General features: G+C 45.2%; 2 protein-coding genes across 4 annotated transcripts in view; one reads left to right on the plus strand and one right to left on the minus strand.

The window, feature by feature from the left end:
• ALKBH2 (alkB homolog 2, alpha-ketoglutarate dependent dioxygenase) overlaps nucleotides 1-16,465 on the minus strand; it is a 29,272-nt gene extending 12,807 nt beyond the window's left edge. The window contains exon 1 of one of the 2 annotated variants that reach the window (XM_073582602.1): nucleotides 16,416-16,465. The gene's annotated coding sequence lies outside the window, so the exon portion shown is untranslated. Of the gene's footprint in view, nucleotides 1-14,681; nucleotides 14,830-16,415 lie in introns of those variants that run through there. The other variant, XM_073582601.1, reaches the window with a different exon arrangement.
• UNG (uracil DNA glycosylase) overlaps nucleotides 14,328-21,947 on the plus strand; it is a 55,378-nt gene continuing 47,758 nt past the window's right edge. Inside the window, exons 1-2 of one of the 2 annotated variants that reach the window (XM_073582600.1) lie at nucleotides 14,328-14,602; nucleotides 15,083-15,292. In XM_073582600.1, the coding sequence (XP_073438701.1) occupies nucleotides 14,399-14,602; nucleotides 15,083-15,292 (414 nt within the window). In that variant the 5' untranslated portion in view covers nucleotides 14,328-14,398. The remainder of the gene's footprint in view (nucleotides 14,603-15,082; nucleotides 15,293-21,947) is intronic. The other variant, XM_073582599.1, reaches the window with a different exon arrangement.

Genomic DNA, 21,947 nt, shown 5'->3' on the forward strand with positions numbered 1-21,947 from the left:
ACTTAGTTTGGTTGACTGGGACAATGTCCTCAGCAATAAGAATACAGATAATAAATGGGAAATGTTTTAGAACATCCAACGGTAAATAGGCACCGTAAGCGGTTTATACCTTGTGGGAATAAAAGGACAAGAAATAGGAAAAACCCAATGTGGCTAAACAAAGTAGTAAGAGGGGCAATTAACAGTAAAAAGAAAGCATTTAAACTACTAAAGCAGGATGGCACCGTTGAAGCTCAAAAAAAAAAAAAAAAAAAAAAAAAAAAAACACTATAGGGAGAAAAATACTTTATCTAAAAAGCTAACTAAGGGTCCCGTTACATTTAGCGATGCACCAGCGATCCCGACAACGATACGACCCAGTCAGGATCGCTGGTGCTTCGCTAAATGGTCGCTAGTGAGCTGCCAAACAGGGAGATCTCACCAGCGATGCAGCAGCGGTCGGCACTTACCGGTCAGACGCGGCGACGAAGACGTCCTCTTGCCCGCATCCACACCAGCAGGAAGCCGCCGCCGAGAGACGGCCCAGGACATTCTCGCGTGATCAGCGATAACCAGCGGGGGGAGGTAAGTGTTACATATTGCGATATCGCTAGCAATATCGCTGCTGCGTCACAAAATTGGTGACGCTTTAGCGATATTGCTATGTGGAAGCCCCTTTTAAGTTGTCAAAAAGCAAACAGAGAAGCACACTGCTAAGGAGAGTAAAACCAATCCCAAACTGTTCTTCAACTTTATCAATAGTAAAAGAATCATAAGTGAAAAGGTAGGCCCCTTAAAAAATTGTGAGGAAAGAATGGTTGTAGATGACGAGGAAAAAGCTAATATATTAAACACCTTCTCCACAGTGGAAAAGGAAATGCTAGGTGAAATGCCGTGAGACAGAGAAAACCCTATATTAAGGGTCATCAATCTAACCCACGAAGAGGTGCGAAACCGATTAAAATAGATAAATCTCTGGGTCCCGATGGCATACACCCATGAGTACTAAGAGAACTGAGTAATGTAATAGACAAGCCATTATTTCTTATATTTAGGGACTCTATAGCGATGGGGTCTGTTCCACAGGACTGGCGCATAGCAAATGTGGTACCAATATTCAAAAAGGGCTCTAAACGTGAACCTGGAAATTATAGGCTAGTAAGAACATCTCTAAGCTGGTCAAATTTGACTTCCTAAAGTTCAGTGTTTTTGTGACTCCCTGACAAGTCCCCCTTGCGAAAGACAAGTGAAACTGTACAATATTGTGGCCGCTATTTCCTAGATGCCCGACGACCTGCAGATTTGTTATTCTGTCAGGTCTATTAGATAGTATTAGGTCTAAAAGTGCTGCGCCTCTGGTTGGATTCTGCACCAATAATAAATAATGCCCTGATAAATAATTGGTGAAGACTCAGGACCCAGACTACCAACAATAACTCAAATCTTTTCCGAAGTGCTCACTTTAATAGACAAGAATAAGGCCTCTTTCACACATCAGATTTTTGGCGTCAGTCGCAATTCGGCAGTTTTAGAAAAAACGGATCCGTTGCAGATTGTGAAAAACTGATGCGACGGATCCAACTGCCCTACCTGTTAATAATTGGAGCATGCACAGCTAAAAAACGTAATCCGTTGCTGGATTCCGTCATTTGACGGACAGCGACGGATTCGGCACCCATAGGTTCCATTCTAGCAAACGACAGACGGCGCTGGATCCGTCGCTGTCCGACGGAGACAAAAAAACGTTACTTTGTCCGTCATCTCCGGCCGCCGGACACAAAATTTCCGACGGATTCAGCAAACGACGGATGAAACGTGAGGCGTTGCAATCCGTAGCTAATACAAGTCTGAAAAAAAAAAAAAACAGATCCGGCGGCATCATTTGCCAGATCTGTATTTTTCTAAAACCGCCGGATTGAAAATGAAGCCAAAAAACTGATGTGTGAAAGAGGCCTTAGGCCGGAGTCACTGGCGAGGAATACGGCCGAGTGAGGCGCTAAAAGCACGCATTAGACACGGACAAATGATTCTCTATGGGGTCACTCGCACCAGGCGTATATTTCTCATCCGTATCCTATGCTGCGATTGTCAGCGTACTACGCCCGTAGTACGCCAATGCAAGTCTATGGGTGCGCAAAAAATACAGATTACACACGGAACACACGTGTGACCTGCGAGAAATACGCAGGTTTTTTGGCTGGTGACAGGAAATGGGCCAATCCATCATCAGGAAGCCTAGACATGCAAATGAGCTCAAAAAGTGCTCCAGCCATCCAGGAAGTACGCCTCCACGGAGTACAGCAGCAGCATGGCGTCCACCTACATTAATGTTGAGATGCTCATTGTCCTGGTGCAGGAGCGTCCCGAAATATGGGACCCACGCGCTGCAAATTATGCTAACCGGACAAGAAAGGAGACGTTATGGAGGCGCATCTGTCGCCAGATGTACCATGATTTTGGTGACAGACCACGTGATGAGCAGCATAAAATTCGTAAGTGCAACCATAAATACATCATTAAGGCTGGTTTCACATTTGCGTTTTTTAGCGCTGGAAAAAAACGCACACCTGCGCATGCGTTTTTTCCCCTTTATTTAACATGGGTGCGCATACCTGCGCGCTGGTAAGCGCATGTATGCGATTTTCATGCGCTGCGTTTTTTTGGGGTGTGCGTTGGGATTTTCCAGACGCAGCATGTTGCATTTTTTGGCCCTGCAAAAAAGCGCATGCGCACGTTTTGCGCTAAAAATGGCCATTATAGCCTATGGATGCGCATATGTGCGCACTGGCATGCTCATGTATGCGTTTTTTTGCATATGCGTTTTTTTTTTTTAAACCATGGAATTTAGGGGTTTGGGTTAGAGTTAGGGTTAGTTAAGGGGGTTTAGGGTTAGGGTTATGGTCAGGGTCAGGGTTGGGGTTTGGGTCAGGGTTAGGGTTAAGTATGGTTTTGTTAAGGATTAGGGTCATGGTTAGGGTCAGGATTAGGGTTAAGTATGGTTTTGTTAAGGGTTAGGGTTAGGGTCAGGATTAGGGTTAAGTATGGTTTTGTTAAGGATTAGGGTCAGGGTTAGGGTCAGGATTAGGGTCAAGTATGGTTTTGTTAAGGGTTAGGGTCAGGGTTAGGGTCAGGGTCAAGTATGGTTTTGTTAAGGATTAGGGTCAGGGTTAGGGTTAAGTATGGTTTTGTTAAGGGTTAGGGTCAGGGTTAAGTATGGTTTGGTTAAGGGTTAGGGTCAGGGTTAGGGTTAAGTATGGTTTTGTTAAGGATTAGGGTCAGGGTTAGGGTCAGGATTAGGGTTAAGTATGGTTTTGTTAAGGGTTAGGGTCAGGGTTAGGGTCAGGATTAGGGTTAAGTATGGTTTGGTTAAGGGTTAGGGTTAGGGTCAGGATTAGGGTTAAGTATGGTTTTGTTAAGGATTAGGGTCAGGGTTAGGGTCAGGATTAGGGTTAAGTATGGTTTTGTTAAGGGTTAGGGTCAAGTATGGTTTTGTTAAGGATTAGGGTCAGGGTTAGGGTTAAGTATGGTTTTGTTAAGGGTTAGGGTCAGGGTTAGGGTTAGGGTTAAGTATGGTTTGGTTAAGGGTTAGGGTCAGGGTTAGGGTCAGGGTTAAGTATGGTTTTGTTAAGGGTTAGGGTCAGGGTTAGGGTTAAGTATGATTTGGTTAAGGGTCAGGGTTAGGGTTAGGGTTAGTAAAGTCATGGTTTGGGTAGTGTGAGGGGCCACCTAAAAATGTTGGAAAAAAATGCAAACGCGGTAAAAACGCGCTAAAAACGCATACAAACGCTGCGTTTTTTTCATGCATGCTCATAAAAATGCTTGAAAAAAACGCAGCAGTTGTATGCTTATGTATGCGTTTTTTTGCGGGAAAAACGCGCTGCAAAAAAAAGCAAGTGTGAAACTAGCCTAACCTTAGCGCGCCAAAAAAAAAAAAAAAAAAAAAAAAAAATCTAGATTCAGCACCCCCCTTCCTGTACTGCATGTACTTTTAGCCTCATGAGGCCGTTACATTTGGATGTGACACGTGCCTTCACACAGCCATAATTTGGGGTTAGGCCACAAGCTCCTCATCCTCCTAGACAAAAAAATTAGTTTAAGTGTAGCTAATGAGAACCTGTGTATCTGCCCAATTACATATGCCACCATGGGTAGAACGCACACCCCAGAAGGCCCCATGCCTAGACTGTTTTTGAAAATGTGACCTCTCAAATATGTGAATTTGACAATATTTCCTGTCACATTGCAGTGGAAGATGTGATGAAACGCTGGCGAAGCATCCGGGACCAGTTCCGCCGGGAACACCAGCAGCGGTCCAGGAGTGGGGATGCTGGATATGTCAAAAGAAAGTACATATACTATGACCGGCTGAACTTCCTCGCCCCAATTCTGGATCTGAGACCGTTAGTACATACCTCACACCACATTACAGGGACAAAAATATTGATGTATTTTTGCCTCTGTTCTATTTCATAACAGAACTCAATCCAACCTTACGGATCGAGGAACGGCCTCAGAGGCAGAGCCCATTCTAGATCCTGTAGGGGATGAGGTGGCTGGCCCATCTTCTCCCCCTACAAGAAGGATGGCTGAAGATGAGGCATCACAAGACAACACAATGGCTGGCCTACACACAACACCACCAGGACGGTCTGCTGCTGCCACATCACCCATCCTGGAAGAGCCGGGCAACTTGAGCAGCAGCCCAACTACCCAGATCAGGTCCTCCCCACAGGCTGCTCTAACATCATGGCGAACAAGAAGAAGGCGCCAGGTCACTATTCAAGAGAGCAGGACCAATGTGGACACAGGGGTGCTCAATTATTTGTCTAGAGTAACTACAGATGATGGGGAGGAGGCCTATGCACGTAGCCTCACCCTTTATATCCGTGCCCTTACCCGTGAGGTCCGGCTCCGTATTAGGGGATGTATTCAGATCCTGCTTGATGCAAGCACCCCCCCCCCCCCCCCCCCAATACCCCATATGAGGTTTTTGAGTTTCTGGAGAGGTGGCAGCTCTCACCACGAAATTTAATGCGCATGAGACCATCCACACAGATGCTTGCTCAAGCAGGGTCCAAACAGCCCCTAATACGTGGGCCAACACCTCAACCCCTTCCTCCCCCTACCCAACCTTCTATTCCGCAGCCCCAAATGTCTTCCTCAAGCCAACCCCACCAATATGGCCACTTGTACCCACCCAGTGTTGGAGGCTGGTCCCAACCTGGTTGGGGGACGATCTGGCTATCTTGGTGGGTATGAGCCACGTGCCTACCAGAGCCAACAAGAAGCCCCTCACCATCATCATTACTCTGGCCAGTATCCCCAACAGTCCCAGGAGGCAGGACAATTCCAGCATCATGGGCAACAGTATGGCCCCACACAGGGCGATGTTGGCCACAGTGTCCAGCAGCACCCACAGGCTGTTCTTCCACATTCCCCTTCCCCAACCTATGAGGATTTATGATTCTGATGGGTGGAGATGTCCAGTGAGTTTTAACTGGTGCTCCTAATAGAAAGGAAAAAACAGGTGTTTTCCATCACCAACATTTAGAACATAATTTAACATTCACATTTTTAAACAATGTTTTCCAAACATATTAAACAATCCATCATGACAGGCAACGCTACCTCACACCTTTCAGACAGATATTACATGTGTGTAGAAAAGAGAATATTTAAACGCGCTATACTGTAAAATGAAAGGATGAAAATGCACTACTCACTTGCTAACGCCTAGGAAAGGCGTGCTGGCCTTAGTGAAGTAGTCACCTTTTTTTGCTAGCAATCTCTAGTAAAAAAAATTCAAGGCAACCAGCATTCAGAATATCAAAGGCGGCACAAAGGGTCATTTTGCCCATTGCCAAAATTTTATTATGGCAATATTATGTTTGCCTTTAAGCAAAACAAAAAAAAAAAAAAAAGGCAACACTAAAAATTTGTCTACTCTAGTTAACGTCTCTGATTTTTCACAATCCCTCACAACATACTAACAGACACAAACCAATGCAATGAAACACTCAGAATCATAAGGGCTTGAGTAATATATATTTAGACACAATTAAAGAAAAATTATAACAAACACAGCATGCCCTTGCCAATAAGTTGCCCCCTCAGGTGAGATAAAGTAATTAGTGAAAATATCACGCACTTTTAGGCCAGAGAGCGGTCTACGTTGAGGTTTCATAGGTGGTCTCACCCTGCGCACAACACCATCAGAGGAGGTACAATCATGTATCCTGGTGAAGTTATGCAGAACAACACAGGCTTTCACAACTTCATTCACATTTTGCTCACTCAACTGAATGGCAGACTGGAGTACCCGCCATTTGGCACAAAGAATCCCAAAGGAACACTCCACCAGTCTCCTAGCACGTGATAGGCGCAAGTTAAAAATTCTGCGCCTGTGGTCAAGGTTGTGCCAGGGATATGGCCTCATGACATTGCGCGATAACTGAAAGGCCTCATCTGCCACAAGGACATAAGGGACTGATTCTTCAGTGGAGCCTGGTAGCTGGCGTGGTGGTGGTAGATCCAACTGGTTGGTGCGTAGCCGCCGAGCCATTATGGAAGTATTGAAGACTCTAGAGTCTCCCGTCCTTCCATAGGCCCCAATGTCAACAATTATAAACTTGTATTAAGGGTCTGCCAGAGCCAACAATACAACAGAAAAGTATTGTTTATAATTGAAGAATTGGGAGCCAGAGTTCGGCAGCTTACGCACCCTGATATGTTTGCCATCCAGGGCCCCAGGGCTGTGGAGTCGGTAAGCCACAGTTGCGACTCCGACTCCTTCATAAATGGCCAATTCATAACAACAAATTTACTGTTGTAAAATATTAAACATCGTGCTTATTCAGTTTCTCACCATCATATAAGTAATCAGACCACTTAGAGCAAAAACTACATTTATTAGAATACAATTAGAATATAGCAAATAACTTTTATAAACTTTTCTAAACTGTAAGTAAATATGCAATAAACACTTTTATGCAGTTAATAAGAAGAAATCTATAGATTTGTCCTCAGAAAAAGTATTGCCTCTGTCAGATCCTCCTTCATGGATGCCCTCAAATCTGATCTAATTATTTTGAGAGCAGAGAACAACCTCTCTACACTAACTTGTGTTGGTGGCAAAGCAGTAACCACTCGGGCAACATCTCTGACAATGTCAGGATACAGAGGAATCGCTTGTTGCACTGTTATTTTTGAAGAACGGTCAAATTTCTCAATTTCTTTTAGTGCACATGAAAAATTCTGCTGAAATGTACTGGCTGTGTTCCTTGATGGGGATGACTCTTCTATGCGGGAACGCTTTGCACGGTCCTTGTGATCCAAATATTTTTCGAAATTAAATTCTTCATCAGTTGATGAGGGTGAAGATGTGGCAGGACGACCAAGTTCTTCTTGTTCCTCCTGACTGTTCTGCAACCCTTTCATCCTTACTGCTATTTCAAACAGAGCTTCTTTTCCTTTACTTAGCTGTTGATCATCTAGAAGAATCCGATGCATTGGGTCTACATAAACAGCTGCCAAAAGAATGTTATTTTGTAATAGAAGCTCCTCTCTCCGTTTCATTGATGTAGCAATGCCACTTGCAATTAACCCTCCTCTTTGGGACAGGCGAAACATCAGGTTCTTCCACTCCTTTAAGAAAATACATGGAGTTAAGTCCTCTGCTTGTAATTTTTTAGTCACTGTAAATGGGTGCTCTAGCAATTTTTCCAGCTCAGTCACCTGATTCCACTGACTTTCATTTAGCGTCAGTTGAGGGTTAGCCATGTCTACAAGAAAGGTTTTCAGTTCAACCAAGCGCTGAATCATTAAGTAAGTACTGCCCCATCGTGTGGCTTGATCAATAATTGCCCCTTTTCCAGCACGTCTCTTCAAAATTGAGTCAACTTTAGGGGTTCTGGCAACAGTAGCCAATTTTCTCACCTTGCCAATCAGTGCAGCAGCATGTCCTTCTTACAGACTGTCTCTTATAGCCAGCTGTAGCGTATGCACAACACAGCGCATGTGAGGAATGAAAGAACATATTGACACAGTTTCAACAAGATCTAAACTATCATGTTGCTGTTCATCTGAAGCAACTTCAGTTTGCTCCTCAGTTACAATACTGTGTTCCTCTATTTCAAACATGTCTGTGTCTGTGGACCCAGAATGTTCTTCTAGCTGCTGGTCACCATCATTACTCTCATTCATTAGCTTAATAGTACTTATCATATTTGAAGCATTGTCAGTTACGACAGAAAGAACTTGCTCTTTAAGTTCATAGTCTTGCAGAACCTTTTCCACCAAGACCTGGAGAAACTCACTGGTGTGATGAGCTTTGGTGTCTTTTACTGCCAATGTCTTGGTAACTATTTCATTTTTGTCACAAACAAATCGGACATTGATGGCAAAATAGTTCACTCTATGACGTGTGCAGGCATCCATTTTAAGAAACAGAAAGCGTCCCTTGAGAGTTTTTTTAAGTTCTTCCTTTTGTTTAAAAGCTTCTTCGATTACTAATTTTCTAATACTCTCTCTCTCCAGAGAAACACCAAGATTGAGGGCCATTTCCCCATTCAGACACATAAAAGCTGGTCGTGAAAATAATGAAATAGGCACACTATCCTTTACAAGCAGCTCTATGATCTGTTTTTTAAATGTATCTACTGTCATTGTCACAGTAACTTTGTCACTGACAAAATATCTTGCAACTGATGGCTGCAAAGTTCTCTGCTCCTTTGTTTGGCTGGAATAGCTGGGCACTGGTTCATTGGTTTGGATGCAGTCTTTCTCATCCACTGCTTTCAGTACTTCTGGATGAAAGCGCTGTAAATGTCTCTTTAGATTAGAAGCTCTGGTAGGAGCATTTTTATCTTTGCCTGAATATGCACTCATCTTGGCTTCACAGCATTTGTTTTCGTCTGGATCATTTGTCATACACTGACAGACATAATGTTTTCTATCTTGAGTGATGGTGAAATGTTCAAATACAGCTGATTTAATGTGATGCTTCTTTGACATTCTCAGGTTTTTAATTCTGCATTCACAATCCAAATGACTATTGTTTTTCTTAAAAACAATTGTACAAAATTATTGCCAGGTCGTACAACTGATATAGTGGTCAGTAATACTGTTATTATTCCTCATGTACTCACAGTTAACTGATGCAAAGTTTGTTGAAAGGATAATACTTCTTACAGTCTTCCTCTTCCGAGTAGCAGGCAGCTGTGAGATGCTTGGAAGACGCACACCTAGTATGATCTAGTCTAGAGGAGGAGCTTTACTACTAAGAATTTGCAACACATTTTCACTTTCAGTTTCATACATTGTAAGTAGGGGGGTTGGGGCAGCATGAGGTTAACCAAGTATAAGATTAGATAAGGGCAGTGGAGAACAGTGACACAAGAAGTAAGAAATGTCTCTATCTCCAGCAGAACTGCTTATCACTGTTGTTCATAGTTTGATAGAACATATATATTTGAGTAACATTTATAAAATTCATATGAAAGATCAATTATGAAATATTAATACATTTTTTTTAAAGCTGGAGTCGGTACATTTCTACCGACTCCGACCAAAACTAACTCCGACTCCACAGCCCTGCAGGGCCCCAATACAATTTGGAAACTGGCAGTCCTTCTCAAAGTCCCTTGATATCCTTAACCAGTCTTCCATCCTGGGCTCGGGCATGACCACCTGATGGAGTCTTGTCCGGATTTCTGCACATGTAGACCTCACTATGCCTGAAATGGTTGACTTTCCAATGAGAAACTCATGGTGGAGGGCAGCATAAGACAGGCCAGTGGACAGGAAGCTGTAGGACAACAGAAATAGTAAAGTTTAGAATGGCTAAAGTAAAAAAAAAAAAAAAAAAATCAGTTACATGCCGACAAAACTTGGTAGGAATTGAGATAGAATAACACACACACACACACATTTGGTGGCACAATGACTAAGTGATATGCAGTACATATTAGACCTAACATTCTGCTGTGTCAGTTGAAACATATTTGGAGTAAGATGAGGGCATTAAACTTTGTCCAAGAAGGCCAAAAAACAATTTAGCCCACACATTATGAACATAGAGAATGTGGTTGTGTAGTACATACCATATTGTGAGTAGAAGTCGCTCCTCTGCAGATATAGCTTTGCGCATCCTTTTGTCCTGAAAGGTTATCCCAGAGAGCACTGTCTCCAAGAGTCGATCAAATGTGGAAATGCTCATGCGACAGTACTGGTAAAATTTGTCCGGATGCTCCCGCAGAGAAGAATAGAGGCGGTGAAAATGACCTCTTGTGAGTCGTTGCCTCAAAAGTGGATGGACCCACATGCGTCTCCTCCTCCGCGGATCCACTATCACAGGATATGGTTGCCCAAAGCGCCGTGACAAAAGCCAGGTAAGGAGAACCTGCTCAGTTGTATTGAATCTCAGACCCTCTGCCATGCTGCACAAAGAACACCAACACACCTCGTGAAAGCAATGTGACAAATGGACAGAATGTAGGCAGTCACCTGTTTCTGAGTGTCTAAATAGGGTGCAGGCTAATGATTTAAATTGTTTGCAGGCCTCAAAACCGTTAAATGTCCATTTTGCAAGGCTGCGAGAAAATCTCGCCATACGGATTGCATACGGATGCAGACATGCGCAAAATACGCGACCTCACCTTGCTTACGGATGACCTACGGAGCACTATTTAGGGGTCATTCATCCGTATTACGCGTGTAAACTACGGACCGTATTTTGCACAGGTTAGTGTGACTCCAGCCTTAAGCTCCTGCACAAACCCTCACAGAGGTGACAGGCCCAAGTACTTAATATTGAACCTGTACAAAATTCTACACTTTACACACGCTCATACACTGTGTTCCAAATTATTATGCAAATGATATTTTTCTCTGATTTTCCTAAATAGTCGGTACAAATGACAGTCAATCTAATAAAAGTCATCACTCGTTAGAGTATACATCGAATTTTATTGAAGAAACCTCCCAATGATAACAGTATAATCTCCAAAATGAATAAAAATTCAAAATGCACTGTTCCAAATTATTAGGCACAGTAGAATTTCTAAACATTTGATATGTTTTAAAGAACTGAAAATGCTCATTTCTGGAATCTGCAGCATTAGGAGGTCAGATTCACTGAACAAAAAAGCCATTTAACTCCAAAACATCCTAACAGGCCCAGTTACATGTTAACATAGGAACCCTTCTTTGATGTCACCTTCACAATTCTTGCATCCGTTAAACTTGTGAGTTTTTGGAGAGTTTCTGCTTGGATTTCTTTGCATGAAGTCAGAATAGCCTCCCAGAGCTGCTGTTTTGATGTGAACTGCCTCCCACCCTCATAGATCTTTTGCTTGATGATACTCCAAAGGTTCTCTATAGGGTTGAGGTCAGGGGAAGATGGCGGCCACACCATGAGTTTATCTTCTTTTATGCCCATAGCAGTCAATGAGTCAGAGGTATTCTTTGCAGCATGAGATGGTGCATTGTCATGCATGAAGATGATTTTGCTCCTGAAGGCACATTTCTGCTTTTTATACCATGGAAGACAGCTGTCAGTCAGAAACTCTATATACTTTGCAGAGGTCATTTTCACACCTTCAGGAACCTTAAAGAGCCCTACCAGCTGTTTCCCCATGATTCCGGCCCAAAACATGACTCCTCCACCTACTTGCAGATGTCACAGCCTTGTTGGGACATAGTGGCCATCCACTACTCCAGCTATCTGGACCATCCAGGGTTGCTCGACACTCATCAGTAAACAAGACTGTTTGAAAATTAGTCTTCATGTGTGTCTGGGCGCACTGCAACAGTTTCTGCTTGTGAACACTGTTTAGGGGTGGCCAAATAGTAGGTTTATGTACCACTGCAGCCTTTGAAGGATCCTAGACCTTGAGGTTCGAGGGACTCCAGAAGCACCAGCAGCTTTAAATATCTGTTTGCTGGTTTGTAATGGCTTTTTAGCAGCTGCTCTCTTAATCCGATGAACTTGCCTGGCAGAAACCTTCCTCATTCTGCCTTTATCAGCACAAACATGTCTGGCTGATTCTGAGCACACAAATCTCTTAACAGTACGATGATCACATTTAAGTTTTTGGGAAATATCTAATGTTTTAATCTCTTGACCAAGGCATTGCACTATTTGATGCTTTTCAGCAGCAGAGAGATCCTTTTTCTTTCCTAAATTCCTTGAAACCTGTGACCTGCTTAATAATGTGGAACATCATTCTTAAGTAGTTTTCCTTTAATTGGGCTCACCTGGTAAACTAATTATCACAGGCGTTTGAGATTGATTTCAGTGATCCAAAGGGCCCTGATACACAATACCATCTATGAGTTTATTTGAAAAACAAAAAATTAGATCTTTATGACACATAAATCCAATTTGCATAATAATTTGGAACGCAGTGTACAGGGGATTGAGCTCTTTTGCTTGTTGAATTGGTTGGGGTCCAGGTCCATAAATCTGCAGTGAGTTTCAGTACCCACAACAAAGTTGCAATCAACATTGATAAAACCCAAAATACAAAAGTTTTAGTTACTGTACAATTGAAGAGTCCACTGCCTTGTAGAAACAAAGAAAAGCATACAGAAAGAATACAAAAAGATAGCAAAGTCATTAAATGCTCTTCGAGATACAGCAAAAAGCAAAGTTCAAGGTTAAAGGTACGCTAACTACAATACAGGATGTGGCAAAAAGAGGACGCCATCACCGACTAGATTCCTGAGGAGGTAGGTGCTTAAAAACCACTAGCGTAACTGCAAAAGACCCACAGCAAGAACATTGGTTGCAGCGGGCGAGGTTTCAGTTTGAACATTAGGTGTGTAGTAAACACAACACACACGTCTAGGCCTCATTCACACATAAGTGTTAAAACACGTACATGAAAAATGCTACCGGTGTCATCAGTGTATGGTTTGTTTTTACCACCAGTAAATGACATTCAGCCAGCATTTTTCATGGATGCAAAAATTACAAAGCGTCTCCTATTTTTTGCAACGTCCAATATTGACTGTTTACTGTACGTATTTTTTACAGATCCATATATTTGTATTGCCCTTATTATCCGTGCACCTGGGGGGGGAAAAATAGACGTCTCCATCTGTACTGCACGGATACACGGTCCATGAAAAACACGGACATGTGACTAGCACTATAGGTTATACTAGGTACACTTTATATCAGTGGAAAAAAACGTATGTGCAACATGGATGTCTGACTGAGGCTTTAGAACAAGGTCCTTCTCTACCATTTAAATTAAAGGGTCCCTGGCAGGTGATACCCGCTGCCCGATCCACAGGCAGAAGACACTGGCTGTCTATTTTCAGTCATATACGTTTGATCCTGAAACCCTGCTTCATTCCAGAGAAAGATACTTAGATTAATAGCAACCGGGGACAGAGCCGCACGGGGGGCTAGTCGGACAGGTGAGTCTCTGGCGGGTAAAGGGAGAGATCTGTGAGTCATTGGCAGGAGGCAGCTGCCAAGGATCCACTGATCTGACTAGTCTCCCATGCAGCTTGGTCCCTGGCCTGCTTTTAAGGCGAACTTTCATGACCCCAAATGCTGTTAATCTGTAGGTACATAGCGTAAAGCCACACAGTCCCCACGTAGTCATAGAGACACTGGTATGGCTTCAGTCACCGGCGGCTGGAAGCACCCTGGCACATTGTCTGATACACTGCACAGATGGCTGTCAGTGTGCCCGGGCCAATGTGTACTGAGCACAGGCTGCAGCCGCACGCTCCGTGCGTGTCTCTATAGACCACGTGCACATGTTCAGTATTTTACATCAGTATCTGTAAGCCAAAAGCAGGAGAGGATCAGAGGAAAAAGTATAAGGGAATGTGCCCACGATCATGTGCAGCGCCCAGATGTTACAGCAGAGTGGATGGGCTTTCAAAGAATCCCATGTCCGCTTTGTGTCCAGAGATGCCCGCAGCCTGTCTATCAGGACCGCAGCACGTCAGTTTCTCCTGGAGACGCCAGCCTCCGCAAGAGACATTTCACCAATAGAAACGTATGGGATGCGGTGATTCCACACAGTTCAGTGATCATATGCGGCGTCACCTGCGTTCAATAGACGGCAGCGCTTTGGATGCAGGGGACATGCGCTGCGTTCACAGTTCTAGTTCCGGATCGTGGGCACCCATCTTTATAGGAACACGTCACCACTTCTGGATTATCACCAGCTCCTGGTCTTGGCTTACAGATACTGATGTAAAATACTGACCAAATACTGAACATGGCCTAAAGGGTTGGGTCTCTGTGTGAACATAGCCTATAACTCTATAAGCCTATAACCGATAGCTGCGACTCCCGCACTACAAGTGACACCATACATTGCAGGGCAGGTGACCGTCCTAATCCCTCACAGCTGAGTGCAGGCATGGAGCTCCCCTCACAGCGCAGCCAGTAACCATGGTAACCGCTGGGTCCGCCTCCTACAGGGCAGGAAGAATTTGGCGCCAAAACCGTGCACTCTGCAGGACTGTGTCTGACAAGCTGAACTCCCGCAGGGCGACCATGATCGGCCAGAAGACCATCCATTCCTTCTTCACCCCCGTCTCCAAGAAGAGGTCTTCCTCAGAGGCCTTTACAGAAGCGGAAGGGTGCAGGGGAGAGGTGAGTGACCTGGACGCACGGTGGCTGTGGTAATGCAGGAATAGTGCCCACTACATACTGCTCGTACCGCTGTCATTACCTGTCATCCAGCAGGGCAGACGCGCACAGTCAGCTGCTGAAGGGAAGCATGTCTGATTGTCTATTATAGAGTGTGTGACTGAATGGAGCCATTGAGAGAAGTGCTGTTCGATCCTATAGGCTGGATCATTGAATGGCAAGTCTGACAGCCAATTAGGGGACAGATCCAGATGGGAGGGCGGAGTTTCAACTGAACTTTTTTTTTTTTTTTTGCCGGGAAAATCCAGCGTGTGCAGCATCCGGAAGTGTAATAGCACGTGTGAGCCGGAGGCGGCGCCTGGTCTGGTAGGGCCCCGGCCGTTGTGCAGTACCATGAGCCTACTGTGTAGCATAGGGGCGCGCGTGTACGATGGCCGGAGACTGCAGTGTGTGATCCGAGCCTTGTGTTACTCCTCTCCCCAGATTACTCCAGTGAAGAAGAGCAGACATCCAGAAGATGAGCAGACCCCTGCAGTCGTGTCCCCTCCCCTGAGCCCGGAGCAGCTGGACCGGATCCAGAGGAACAAAGCTGCAGCACTACAGAAACTCGCAGCTCGCCATGTTCCGGAAGGGTTCGGGGACAGCTGGCGGCAGGAGCTGCTGGTGGAGTTCACCAAGCCTTACTTCACCAAGGTAACATGGGGCACATGTCCTCACTTCCCAGATAGCCGTTGTCGCCAAGGACGTCCGTACGATCACCCCTGTCACCGATGTCCTCTTAGTCCCCATAATCCTAGAAATGTATGGGTGTCACCGAATGCGGCGTGTTCTTGTGCCACTATCCAATCTGTCCTAGGCTTTACAGGACGACACGCTACCTTCTGGTAACACCCAGTTGTCACTTCATAAATATTTCGGGGGAATAACAGGAACAGCACAATGCAGACTTCTAAAAGATACGAGCCGCAATGTTATTTCATGGAGAATAGGATCATTGTGTTTCTGGACAGATGACAGCTCCTCGTTAAATTCTAGTCTCTAGTATATTAAAGGGGTTGTGCCCGTCTAAGCCGTAAGGCGGGCAGTCACTCTGATCATGATATTGTGCACCGCCACACTGTCACTAGTGCCCATGCGGGTGAGCGGCTTCCCATCAGTGACTTTGGATGAGACTAGTGGACACATGAGGTATGCTAAACGTGACTGCCCGCTCACATCGGGAAAACCGGGGAATTGTCAGTGCACATCCAAATTGCGTTGATTCGGCAATCACATAGCTTGGCTACAAACTATTCTTGTTAGATGGAGCAACATGTATAACAGAACTATGAACCTAAGGTTGAGCTCTCACAGGCGGTTGGCTGCTCGCTGCCTACCTGGCAGGGCCGTCGGCTATACCGTATTGAAATAAAATCATATGTCTGTACTCTACAGTAGTCTCATTGTGTACACACATGTGAAGGCTCCATAGGGCAGGTTTTAAAACTGGGAAGTGCTGAAGTGCGGTTGATGATCCCTTTGACACAGGGCTGTGGAATCGATAAGCCAAACCTCAGATTTCTTGATTTCTATGACTCTGACCCCATAGCCCAATCCTCACTAATGAGCAGGTACAGTTGTTCTCAAAAGTTTACATGCCCTGGCAGAATTTTTGCTTTCTTGGCCTTTTTTCAGAGAATATGAATGATAACACCAAAACCTTTTCTCCACTCATGGTTAGGTGAAGCCATTTATTGTCAAACTACTGTGTTTTCTCTTTTTAAATCACGACGACTACCCAAAAGATCCAAATGACCCTGATCAAAAGTTCACATACCTTGGTGATTTTGGCCTGATGACATGCACAGAAGTTGACACACATGGGTCTGAATGGCTTCTATAGGTAACATCCCCACCTGTGACCTGTTTGCTTGTAATCAGTGTGTGTGCATAAAACCTGAGTGAGTTTCTGGGATTCAGACAGACTTTTGCATTTTTCATCCAGCCACTAATGTTTCTGGATTGTGAGTCATGGGGAAATCAAAAGAATTGTCAACAGATCTACAGGAAAACGTAGTTGAACTGTATAAAACAGGAAAGCGATACAAAAAGATATCCAAGGAATTGATAATGCCAGTCCGCAGCATACAATCTGTGATTAACAATTGGAAAATCAGGGGCTCTGTAAAAACAAAACCACGGTCAGGTAGACCAACAAATATTTTGTCCACAACTGCCAAGAAAATTGTTCAGGATGCAAAGATAAACCCACAAATAACATCAGCTGAAATACTGGACTCTCTGAAAACTAGAGGTGTGGCTGTTTCAAAATGCACAATAAAGAGGCACTTGAAGAATAATGGGCTGCATGGTCGAGTCGCCAGAAGAAAGCCATTACTGCGCAAATGCCACAAAGTATCTTGCCTACAATACACAAACTTCTGGAAAAAGGTAATTTTGAGTGATGAGACCAAAATTGAACTTTTTGGGCACAGCCATAAACGTTACATTTGGAGAGAGGTCAACAAGGCCTGTGATGAAAGGAACACCATTCCTACTGTAAAGCACGGAGGTGGATCTCTGATGTTTTGGGGATGTGTGAGCTACAAAGGCACAGTAAACTTGGTCAAGGTTGAAGGAAAGATGAATGCAGCACATTATCAGCAAATACTGAAGGCAAATTTGCAATCATCAGCCCAGAAGCTGTACATGGAACGTACTTGGACGTTCCAGCATGACAACGAAGCAAACACAAAGCCAAGTCGACCTGTCATTGGCTACAGCAGAACAAAGTGAAGGTAATCGTTCTGGAGTGGCCATCTCAGTCTCCTGACCTCAATATCATTGAGCCACTCTGGGGAGATCTCAAGCGTGCAGTTCATGCTAGACAGCCCAGGAATTTACAGGAACTAGAGGCTTTTTGCCAAGAAGAGTGGGCAGCTTTACCATCTGAGAAAATAAAGAACCTCTTCCACAACTACAACAAAAGACTTCAAGCTGTCATTGATGTTAGATGGGGCAATACACGGTATTAAGAAATGGGGTATGTGAACTTTTGATCAGGGTCATTTGAATGTTTTGGGTTGTCATTATGATTTAAAAGGAGAGAACACAGTAGTTTGACAATAAATGGCTTCACCCAACCACTAACCATGAGTGGAGAAAAAGTTTTGGTGTTAGTCATATTCTCTGAAAAAAGGCCAAGAAAGCAAAAATTGTGCCTGGGTATGTAATTCTTTGGAGCACAACTGTACGTAGGGCGGCGTGGTGGCTCATTGGTTAGCACTGCAGCCTTGCAGCATCGGGGTCCTGTGTTCAAATTCCACAAAGAACAACCTCTGCAAGGAGTTTGTATGTTCTCTCTGTGTTTGCTGGGGTTCCCTCCCTCATTCCAAAGACATACTGATAGGGAGCTTAGATTGTGAGCCATATCGGGGACAGTGCCAATAATGTCTGTAAAGCGCTGTGGAGTTAAAAAAAATAAATAAATAAAGTGCAGCACCGATTCATCGCAGCTAAAAGTCGAGATCTTTAGATCAGGAACAGAACAGACCTTTATAGGACATTTCATAACTTTCCCAAATTCTTATGAATACATTTACAGCACATCCTGCATTGTACTACTGTACACAATTTATTATATATATCAGGAGTCTGTCCATTTTATATCGACTGTGCCAAAATGGACACAGACTTCACAGTCCTTCTACACACTGAAAAAGATCCCATGGAGTAAGGCTGTTTTCTAGTCAATTGTTAAAGGGATTGTCTGGTGGAAATAAGTTATCGATTTGTGGGTGTCTGTTCGAATGGAGCGAGAATACGCATGCTCAACCGCTGATCCATTCATTCTCAGTGGGACTGCTGTAAAAATGCAGTGCTCAGTGCTAACAATGAGAATGAATAAAACTCACTTTGGGCATATGTAGAGATGGGCGGACCCTGGATATTCAGGTTCGGCCAAACAGTTAAAAAAAAAAAAAAAAAAAAAAAAATTGGTATTTGCAGTCAGCTGTCAGTTTTTCCTTGGCTGGTTATCAAAAATACAGGGGAATCCATGCCTTATTTATTTATTTTTTTTCATTATTATTATTATTTGGAGCACAGGCGGCAGCTGATAAATGCTTACATCAGCCGCCGCTTGCTCTTGCTATTTTTAGAGGCAGCAGGCTTAGGCTGATGGGAGCAGTAATTCCATTTGCTGACGCCAGTGACCGGAGGTCATAGCTGCGCACTGACGCTGTCATTTGACAGCGTGGGAACTACAGCAGTCTGACCAGTGGTAATTATTTTACTGCCGATCAGAGGCAGTGTTTGTCGCATTGTCATTCACTTGACAACGCGAGAAACACCAGGTGTTGGGGGGTCCAAACCCGAACAGTAACACAGACTTCTGGTGAAGTCTGTGTTCAGTGTCCGTTCCTGAAAAGTAGGTGTTCGGTATGGACGCTGAACTTTACTGTTCGGATTTGTCCATCTCTAAACATATGCACTGCTGCTCCATTCTAAAGCGCATACAAAGATCCTGATTCGTGGGGTTCATGACCTGTACCGATCTATAAGTTATCATCTACCCTGTGTATAGCTGAGAAATTACCGTATCTTCCCTGGAGAACAAATTAATACATCATATAAAATAACGTCCACTATGCTAGAAGGACAGGAATTAACACTGTACAATCCCTACAATCCCTTTTGCTGCTCAGAAATGTGATAAAAATCTAATGCGTAATCGCTCCAAAAGTACTCTACAGCTAGCTGCCCATTATGAACTGGAAAGCAGCGCTTACTGCATGTGTTGGGGGACACTTGCTTGGCAACTGGATGAAGGCACACAGGCACGTTTTTTTTTTTTCACAAAACAGTCCATGCGGTTTATTATGCACTCATAAACCACTTGAGGCCATGTTATATATCACAGACCTAACACACAGTCCATAACACTTCTTCGTACACGGCTTTAATTCCAGCAGACACTAAACACGCCGGACTTCTTTGTCCAGGTAACGTGGGCGACCACACGCCGTGTCAGTGTCTCTCACAACTTAACTCCACAACATTAGGTTTCATTCTCTAAAGATGCTGGATCTCACTTCGTCCAGTTACCGTTGGTGACCGCACAATTCATTAACATCCACGGAACATAACAAGCACCAACAGTCTGTTCCAAAGACAGTTACTTGTCTGCCGTTACCATAACCCCCCTGTCTGGAGTTACCTTACAGGAGCTCCTGCTTCACACACTGAGTCCTTGTCAGTCCTCTTTCCCAGGGAAGCTGCCTTACTGTGATCACATCCTTGCGACCAGGGCAGTTCCAGACCCTCAGAAGGTCGATAGCTTCCCCAACATAGTGCCATCACATACTCTGCACACACATGGTCTCACCCTGTGCTCTTCAGGAATACAGTCCCCTCGTGGGTCCTTCCAACACAGGCCTTCCAGGTACATGGCCTCTCCATGTGCTATTCAGGAAGTGCATCCACTCGTAGGACCTTCCAACACACAGGCCTGACCTCTAGTAGGACCTTACAATCTAGACCATGTGACCCAAACCATGGTCACATTATGTAGCTGAAACCATCCCCATAGGAGGGAGGTGTGTGTGGTTAGCCAGTCCCGCCCAACTCTCCAGCTAACCCTGTAAGCCCCTCCTTTATAAAGAAAACAAAGCTCGTGGAACTACAGGTCCCAGAGCAACATTTCAGGCTTACAACCCAGAGGATCACCTCCTCTGTGACACATACCTGCCATTTACAACAATGCCGGCCACTATCTCACAGAACATACATAGACTAATGACGGAGAGGGCCTCTGATGAAGCAAATAGTTTCTCCAACATGTTAAGGAAAACACGGTGTCTCCAGGAATCTGTACCTTGCGAAGATAGTGACGTCATGTCATTTGCTTCCTCGCACACCATCTCGTGTCAGGTTTGTCATCGGCTGGGACTTTCTGAACACTGCAGTGTGCATTTTGCTGCTGAGTGCATCTAGCATGGACTAAAAGCCGGGCACATTTTGCCTGAGTAAACTCTGTGCAATAAGTGTTTGTACACCAAACCATTTACATCCAGTGAATTTTTCCAGGACGTCCCTCCTGACAGCACCATGGAGGATGTCCTCCTCCTCCTTGCAGGGGCAGGAAAGCACATGAGCGGTTAAAAGGTCCCGTCCCACCCCCTTTCCCCCAGTGTTTTTCTTGTCCCTGCATGGAGGGACACTTGAGAGATCGCTGCGCAGAGCTTACAGGAGGGCTCAGGGAGATTGTGTGGCCAGTCCAATCCTTCCCCCTGTCAGGAAGCCCAGGGCCAAAGCTTCCCGGTGGGGTGTCCCTCTGCCCCAAAGGCCAGTGAACAGGTTGACGCTCCTGGAGGGGGCCGCTCCTCCTGGTGGGAGGCTCTCTGCTCCGGACATCAGACCGGATCTCGGCGGTGAACGCGGTACAGAGCACGGTCCCCGCAGGCAGCTGGGCTTCCGGGTGGGGGCCGACGTCATGACCAGGCGCTGTCAGACGAGCGGGTGGCGACTTGCGTTCCAGGGTGGAAAGCGAAAGTGGTCAGCACACGGATCCCCGGCTCTCGCGAGAGGATGCGTGTCACTTTCGGTGACGTCACTGTTGCCAGGTTTGAACACTCAGCGCGCGCTCCGTGGCAGAGAGTGACTGACTGCAATCGCAGGAGACGCGGACCGGCAATGGAAGCAGAAGCTCCAGCAGACGGAGGGGTTAGTACGCCTGGCGCAGACCACCCTCTCCACAGCCAGCCCCGCAGCTACTTGCAGGGCCCGGACCGACCTGACTATCCCTATCTTTTGCCATTAGGATAAGGGAACCCCAGCAGCCCCCCGACCGCGACTAAAGACTCAGCAAAATCTGTCAGATGCCCTGTATGCCGCGTGAAGCTACCCGACACCCATGGCAAAACCCTCTGTGGACCCTGTACATCAAGGGTCATGAGAGATGAGCAGCCATCCCTCCTCTGAGATGAGATTCCTGATACGTGAGGAAGTTCAGACCTCCATGTCCAGCCTCTCACGACAGCAGCCTCCCAGCTCAGGGCCTAGTCGCAAGCACGCAAGGTGGGAGACAGAACCAGGGGAGTCGGAACCGAGCTCTGAAGAGGAGTCTGACTTGCGGGACTCCGATCCAGAGGAGGAAGGAGAAATCCCAGCAGACAGCCATGACTGGGGCAGAAAGTACCTGTTTCAGTCGGAAGACACCGACGAGTTGGTCCAGGCAGTAAGGAACACAATGCAAATGGAAGAAGTCCCTAAGTGTTCGAAGACTCATCAACCCTCCGTGACCCAATGGACAGAAATGAGGACATTCTCTTGAAAAGGACATGGGAGACTTCTGCATCACTTATTAGAG

The sequence above is a fragment of the Dendrobates tinctorius genome, unplaced genomic scaffold (assembly GCF_039654945.1).
Source record: "Dendrobates tinctorius isolate UK_male_01 unplaced genomic scaffold, ASM3965494v1 ptg000073l, whole genome shotgun sequence".
NCBI classification, from domain to species: Eukaryota; Metazoa; Chordata; class Amphibia; order Anura; family Dendrobatidae; genus Dendrobates; species Dendrobates tinctorius.